The sequence below is a fragment of the Sceloporus undulatus genome, unplaced genomic scaffold (genome assembly GCF_019175285.1).
Source record: "Sceloporus undulatus isolate JIND9_A2432 ecotype Alabama unplaced genomic scaffold, SceUnd_v1.1 scaffold_555, whole genome shotgun sequence".
Classification (NCBI taxonomy): Eukaryota; Metazoa; Chordata; class Lepidosauria; order Squamata; family Phrynosomatidae; genus Sceloporus; species Sceloporus undulatus.
The window spans coordinates 1-7,953 of record NW_024803475.1 but is presented as its reverse complement, the minus strand read 5'-3'; the positions used below and the strand labels follow the sequence as shown (position 1 = coordinate 7,953).

General features: G+C 44.7%; 1 protein-coding gene across 1 annotated transcript; it reads left to right on the top strand.

The window, feature by feature from the left end:
* The first annotated feature begins 143 nt into the window (after window positions 1–143).
* On the top strand, window positions 144–7,462 carry LOC121917754 (uridine-cytidine kinase-like 1). Its single transcript, XM_042443875.1, has 3 exons — window positions 144–1,301; window positions 1,838–1,936; window positions 7,258–7,462. The coding sequence occupies exons 1-3, from the start codon at window positions 1,186–1,188 to the stop codon at window positions 7,418–7,420; spliced, it is 378 nt and encodes a 125-aa protein (XP_042299809.1). The 5' UTR covers window positions 144–1,185; the 3' UTR covers window positions 7,421–7,462.
* Window positions 7,463–7,953: the final 491 nt, after the last annotated feature.

The window sequence follows — 7,953 nt, the reverse complement described above, 5'->3', positions numbered from 1 at the left end:
TCCACCCCCGGCATGTGGCCCCGCCCCAGAGGGTGGAAGCTCCACCCTTGGCACGTGGCCCCGCCCCAGAGGGTCGAAGCTCCACCCCCCAGCTTCGCCCCCCAGTCGCCTGAGGGACAGCAACCCGGCCCCCGGCTCAAAAAGGTTGCCTACCCCTGCTCTACAGTTTGTCCCTCTTTAGTTCCACCTTCCCTCCAAGGAGTTTAGGGTCAGTGTACACCAGGAAATTGTGCAACCCTCTAGATGTGGTTGGAGTGCAACTCCTTCCCAGCAGACTTAGCCAGCTTAGAGTAGTGGCAACTCCCAGATGTCAACCCTCATATATCAAATGGCGAAGAATGCTAGAAACTCCAGTGCAACTACATCTGGCCTGATTCCAAACCCTTATGTACATGGTAGCCCCTCTCTTCCTCCTCCCTTTATTCTCACAACAAGCTTATGAGGTAAGGAGTCTCAAAATTCCTTATGTTGTAGTAATGTTAAACTTCAGTTAAACATTTAGAAATACAGTTTACATAGATATCCAAAGATAAGGGGTAGTCAAAGTGACCCAGGGAATGCAAACACAGCAAATAAAAGTGTCTTAGGTGTGAACAGATCAGAACATTTATTTGCTGTGTTCGCATTCCCTGGGTCACTTTGACTACCCTACTCTGTTGTAGGTGTGAAGAAAGAGTATTGTGGTGTAGTGGTTTAAGCACTGGATTACAACTCTGGAGACCAGGCTTTGAATCCTGCTCTACTATGTAGAAGCCTACTGGATGATGACCTTGGGCAAGTCATATACTCTCAGCCTCAGCAATGGCAAACCCTCTCTGAAGAAACTTGTTAAGAAAACCCTTTGATAGGTTTGCCTTAGGGCCACCTATAAGTGGGACATTTTGTCTTGTACATGATAAAATCCAATTATAATACAGTACTTATGAGTCTTGCCATAAATGAGAGTCACATGTCCTCTCTTAAAGCATTATAGCAAAAGCAAGAAATGAGAAGAACCCCTGCCACTTTAGCCAGTAGTCCAAGTGCCCTGTAAAGAAATTCTTTCCTGATCCTAAACAGAGCCAAGGTCCTAAATGTGAGGAAGACCAATGATTTAATGGCAAATGCCACATTACATAATGATGTCTATTTTGTTCTAAAAGGAACCTTTCAGCTAACAAAATTCCAGCTAGAGAAGCAAGAGGTATGCTGAAAACTCTTTCCACCAGCTGGTTTTTTTTCACTGACAGTTCCAAACTCAAGCCCCAAGCTGCTGCCTACCCACACAACCCATGGGACTCCCAGTGTGTGCATATACAAGAGTAAGCGAACAAAAAAGCAAACATGAATGCCTCTGGGATCCTTTGGGATGAATGAAAAAGCTGTGTATTTTTGTAGGAGTGATGATGTGAAGTGAGAAAATGGCTGGTGGGGCAAGGATTAAGCAGCCACTTTATTTTCCCTGGATGTTTTCTCTATTCAGAATTCACCACTTTCAACAGCTGCTGTTCTTTACAGAAAGCAGCCTTCAGTTGTCATGGTTGGCAAGGAACAGAGTCTTTCATGGTGTATAGATCCAACCTCATACAACTGCTTGTCTCAAGTTGCAATATGCATAAACACTGGAGCCTGTTAGTATTATGAATATGCTTCCCCATGGCTAGGAGGTGGATGTGAAAAACTGTTCTCCATTGGCTGTATCTAGAGATTGTTGTGCCATAGCAAAATTCTGTGTGGTTTGTTCAGATGAGAAAAACAGTGGGGACGTAGGGTGGCTTTATTTACTCTGGCTACATCTATAAAGGGCAGTTCCCCACTGTGCATTTAACGTCACTTTAATTTCTTTTTGGCCCTCCAGGGCAGCACTGGCCTCCGCTCACCAATGCCATCCTCTCCCCAAGACCCTCAGTGTGCTGAAGAACACACCACAGGTCAAAGGAATGCACACAATCATCCGGTGAGTTTGCTGGCTCTCAAATTTGGCAGAGTTTTCCTTTTTCTCATTTCCAGCCTTCCTCTATGAGGCTTTGATTTAGATTGCAAACAAGAGTTGAGGAGGGGGTCCATATGCATGTAGAAATCTAGTATATTTTGAGGAGATCTAGACTAGAGTCTTACCCCTTGGTGCAATGGATCATAGAATCATAGAATCATAGAGTTGGAAGAGACCACTAGGGCCATCCAGTCCAACCCCCTGCCATGCAGGAAATCCAAATCAAAGAATCCCTGACAGATGGCCATCCAGCCTCTGTTTAAAGACCTCCAAGGAAGGAGACTCTATCACCTTCCGAGGGAGTGCATTCCACTGTCGAACAGCCCTTACTGTCAGGAAGTTCCTCCTAATGTTCAGGTGGAATCTCTTTTCCTGCAGCTTGCATCCATTGTTCCGGGTCCTGTTCTCTGGAGCAGCAGAAAACAAGCTTGCTCCCTCTTCAATATGACATCCCTTCAAATATTTAAACAGGGCGATCATATCACCTCTTAACCTTCTTTTCTCCAGGCTAAACATCCCCAGCTCCCTAAGTCGTTCCTCATAGGGCATGGTTTCCAGACCTTTCACCATTTTTGTCGCCCTCCTTTGGACACGCTCCAGTTTCTCAATGTCCTTTCTGAATTGTGGCGCCCAGAACTGGACACAATATTCTAGGTGGGGCCTGACCAAAGCAGAATACAGTGGCACTATTACTTCGCTGGATCTAGATACGATACTTCTATTGATGCAGCCTAAAATAGCATTGGCCTTTTTAGCTGCCGCATCACACTGTTCACTCATGTTCAACTTGTGGTCTACTTGGACTCCTAGATCCCTTTCACATGTAGTTTCATTCAGCCAGGTGTCCCCCATCTTATATCTGTGCATTTTATTTTTCCGCCCTAAGTGCAGTACCTTACATTTCTCCGTGTTGAATTTCATTTTGTAAGCTTTGGCCCAGCTTTCTAGTCTATTCAGGTCATTTTGAATCTTGATCCTGTCCTCTGGGGTATTAGCTATTCCCCCTAATTTGGTATCATCTGCAAATTTGATAAGTATGCTCCCAATTCTGTCATCCAGGTCATTGATAAAGATGTTGAATAGCACTGGGCCCAGGACAGAGCCCTGTGGGACCCCACTGGTCACTTTTCTCCAGGATGAAAAGGAGCCATTGTTGAGCACCCTTTGGGTTCGGCCGGTCAACCAATTACAGATCCATTTAACAGTTCCTTTGTCTAGCCCACATTTTACAAGCTTGTTTGCAAGAATGTCATGGGGAACTTTGTCAAAGGCCTTACTGAAATCAAGATATACTATATCCACAGCATTCCCTTCATCTACCAAGCTGGTAATTTTATCAAAGAAAGAGATCAGGTTTGTCTGGCATGACTTGTTTCTCTGAAACCCATGTTGACTTTTTGTGATTATGGCATTGCCTTCTAGATGTTCACAGACTCTCTGTTTAATGATCTGCTCCAGAATCTTTCCTAGTACTGATGTCAGACTAACTGGACGATAATTGTTGGGATCCTCTTTTTTTCCCCTTTTTGAAGATGCGGACAACGTTTGCCCTCCTCCAGTCTGCTGGGATCTCTCCTGTTTTCCAGGAGTTTTCAAAGATTATTGCCAATGGCTCCGATATTACATTTGCCAGTTCTTTTAATACCCTTGGATGAAGTTCATCTGGTCCCGGAGACTTAAATTCATTTAGATTAATAAGGTATTCCTCTACTATCTCTTTACTTATTCTGAGCTGAAATTCCTCTATTCTGTCCTCTGCTCCATTATCCTCAGATTGAGTTCCCTTTTCCTTTTCTGAGAAGACTGAGGCAAAGAAGGTGTTGAGTAATTCTGCCTTTTCTCTGTCTTCTGTTAGCATTTTGCCATCTTCTCCACGCAGTGGCCCTACCGTTTCCTTCTTCTTCCTTTTGCTGCGGACATATCCAAAAAAGCCCTTTTTATTGTTCTTAACCTCTCTAGCAAGCCTGAGTTCATTCTGCGCTTTAGCTTTTCTGACTTTACCCTACAAATGCCTGCTATTTCTTTGAATTCCTTTTTCGTGATTTCCCCCTTTTTCCATTTCTTATACATGTTCCGTTTCAAACTTAGCTCGGTTGAAAGTTCCTCAGTCATCCATCCTGGTTTCTTGAGACACCTCCCGTTTTTCTTTCTCACTGGAACTGTTTGAAATTGTGCCTTCAGTATCTCCCTTTTGAGAAAGTCCCATCCGTCCTGAACTCCTTTATCTTTTAGTATTTCTGACCATGGAATTGCCCTCAATACTTCTCTAAGTTTACTGAAATCCGCTCTCCTAAAGTCTAGGATGAACGTCTGACTATGCCTGGCTTCTCCTTTCCACTGTATTACAAACTCCAGGAGAACATGGTCACTTCCACCTAATGATCCCACTACTTGCACCCCATTAACCAAGTCATCCTTGTTGGTTAGGATCAGATCTAAAATAGCTGACCCCCTTGTTGCCTCTTCCACCTTTTGGACCATGAAATTGTCTTCCAGGCAAGTGAGGAATTTGCTAGGCCTTGAGGATTTTGCTGAGTTTGACTTCCAACAAATATCAGGATAGTTGAAGTCGCCCATCACTACTACATCTCTCTTTTCTGACTGTGTGGTCATCTGTTCTAGAAAGATATCATCCAATTCCTCAGTCTGACTTGGGGGTCTGTAGTAGACTCCCACCGTAACATCCTTGTTGTTTCCCTCCCCTTTAATTTTTACCCAGATGCTCTCCACCTGGCTTCCATGATTGATGTCCTGGATCTCTTCACTGGTGTAAATATCTCTGACATATAGTGCTATTCCTCCTCCTTTCTTGTTTGACCTATTTTTCTTAAAAAGCTTATACCCCTCTATTTCCACATTCCAATCATGAGACTCATCCCACCAGGTTTCAGTGATGCCTATTATATCATATTTGCTTTGTTGTACTAGGAGTTCGAGTTCATCTTGCTTATTTCCCATGCTCTGTGCATTAGTGTAGAGACATCGCAGACCATGGTTCCCTTTTACTTGCTGCCTGTGCAAGTTTTTTTGCCTACCACTGTTGGGTCCTTGCACTTTTTTTCTTGTTTCCTCTATGTCAGTTTGGCTATTTTCGCCATCCCTTTCGCCTTCCTTAATATTGTCTCCCTTCCCCTCGGAACTCAGTTTAAAGCCCTCCTGATCAAGTTCTTGAGACTGTTGGCAAAAACATTTCTTCCAACTGGCGTGAGATGCAACCCATCTGTTGCAAGAAGTCCCTCCTCATGGAACCGCAACCCATGATCGAAGAATCCAAATCCTTCTCAGCGGCACCATCTGCGAAGCCAGTTGTTCACATCCGCTATTTTCCTCTCCCTTCCTGGACCATGCCCTTCAACTGGCAGAAGAGACGAGATGACAACCTGTACATCCATTCCTTTCAGCTTCCTACCAAGCGCCTCGTAATCCCTTTTGATGTTCTGAATGCTGTGTCTTGCAGTATCATTAGTTCCCACGTGGACCAAAAGGAAGGGGTATTTGTCAGTAGGCTTAACCAGTCTTGTCAGCCTCTCTGTCACATCACGGATCTTTGCACCTGGAAGACAACACACCTCTCGAGACATCTTGTCAGGCCTACATATCACTGCTTCTGTACCCCTCAGCAAGGAGTCCCCCACTACGACCACACGCCTCCTCCGAGGCTTAGCAGCGACTGTTTCCTTGGGTGGGACTCTCAGGCTCCCCTGCTCTGTCCCTGAAGTCTGTCCATGCTGCTCTTCTTCATCCTCCTTGATAAGGGAAAGAGCTTCGAATCGATTCTCTAGCTGCAAGCTCCCAGAACAATTCCTTCTTGGCTTACTTCTCTTTGTGACATTCCTCCAGCTGTCTGCCTCCTGTGTATGGCAAGTGACCTCTTCCACCCTACCATCTTCCTCTGCATGGTACTCATCCAAGATGGTTAGTTCTAATGTGTCCAGGAAATCCTCTTGTTCCCTAATATGCTGAAGTGTAGCTACTCTTGACTCCAGCTGCTGCACTTTCTCCTCCAAGAGTGCTACCAACTTGCACTTGGTGCATGTGAAGTTCTCGACTTCTGTAGGCAAGAAGAGAAACATCCCACAAGAGTTGCAGGTGACTACAGCAGATCCCTCGTTGTCCATACTGCAAAGTCTTTAGTAATGACTATAACAGTCAATCTACTTGGAATACTACTTTAAAGGAATGTCCTGGCTGCTATCTGATACTTAAAGGCAAGGTTCTATTTCAATATCTGATACTAACCTGATGCCACTTGAGTAGAGTTGTTGAGTTAAAGAAAACTAAAACTAAAACCAAGCAGCTCCTCTCCTTCTCCTCTCTCTGGCCAGACTGCTCTGGAAGGCTCTGGAAGTTGGTATATAAAGCTAGTCTGCTAGCTCCGCCCCCTTGTGACTCACAGATGTGACTCACAGAAGCTCCTCCCCTTCAGCAACGAGCACACGGCCTCAAAATGGCTGCCAAGCAGCTCCTCTCCTTCTCCTCTCTCTGGCCGGACTGCTCATACTTGGGTCTGAGCTGTCTTGAAATACTGTGTTCTCCTATAATGAGCCTGTCCAGGCTTTTGAGCATCAAGGGAGGCCCTTCTTTTGTTCCCATCAACCTCACTGGCATATCTTATGGAAACATGGAAGAGGGCCTTATTGGTGGCTGCTCCCACAGTCTGGAACTCCATTCTCAGACTGGTGTCCTTGTTTATCTTCTGCTGGTTGGTGAAAACCTTTTTTGGAATAGCGGTATATAAATAAAACAAATTATTATTATTATTATTTTTAAAAAAATCTGATTGGCTTTTGGGGAAATGAAATCCTGGAAACCGCATAGAGCCAATGGGCCACACTTCTGGACCCTTGGGCTAGAAAGGGCTTCCCTTTCCAACAGATATGGGTTGTGGTCTAGTCTCCCATTGTACTTGGCACTGTAGGCTAGGGCTAAAATGTGAGGCTGAAATTGATGTTATAGTCATAGAAGGGTGGTGATATTTCCCTTTATTGTTGGGGGACATACATTTGATATGTGCATCATTAAAGGACAGCCCAACAATTCAGATGTTCCAGATGGCAAATGCTAGTAAACCCATATGGGCACAGGGTGTGCTTTCTCTGAGTCCTGGCTAAAATTAAGCTTTATGCTTTTGGGGCCCAGTGCTGAGGAAAACTTCTACATAACGTCATCAGGAGCTAGAATACCGTCTTCTGTGTTAGCCACATTTCAGAGCAGGTATATCTTCAAGAATGTTCATGTAGCTCATGACCCTTCCACACAACTCTCCCATGTTTCTTCCCATTTAGAGACAAGGAGACGAGCCGGGATGAGTTCATCTTCTACTCCAAACGGCTGATGCGTCTACTAATTGAGCATGCGTTGTCTTTTCTGCCATTCCAGGTAAGGGATTCAAAGCATCATTTCAAGCTTGGTCCCTATCTTTCATGGATGTGGTGGCTTAGTGGTTAGGATGCCAATTCTGATGATCGGAAGATCAGAAGGTTGGCAGTTCAAGGCCCGAGTGCTGCATGGCAGAGAGAGCTCCTGTCACTAGTCCCAGCTTCTGCCAACCTAGCAGTTCAAAAGCATGCAACTACAAATAGACAAATAGGTACCAATTCAGTGGGAAAATAACAGCGTTCCGTGTAGTTATGCTGGCCACATGACCAGCAGAGTAGTCCTTGGACAATGCTAGCTCTTCAGCTTAGTAGCGGAGATGAGCACCGCCCCTACAGTTGGTTACGACTAGACATTTGTGTCAAGGGAATACCTTTACCTTTACCTTACTCACCTTTTAAGGTGATTTTCCAAGAATCATTATTAACAGGGCTGCATATATGTTCATTTTATGGTTTCTGATCAGTGAGGGTCAGTTGTGTGACCTGTGTAATTACTACATCTGCTGCTATCATTATCATCATGATCATCATCATCTGTATCACACTTCACCATTTTCCCCAAATGGAGACTCATTGCATGCCATTGTACTATTACAGTGGTAC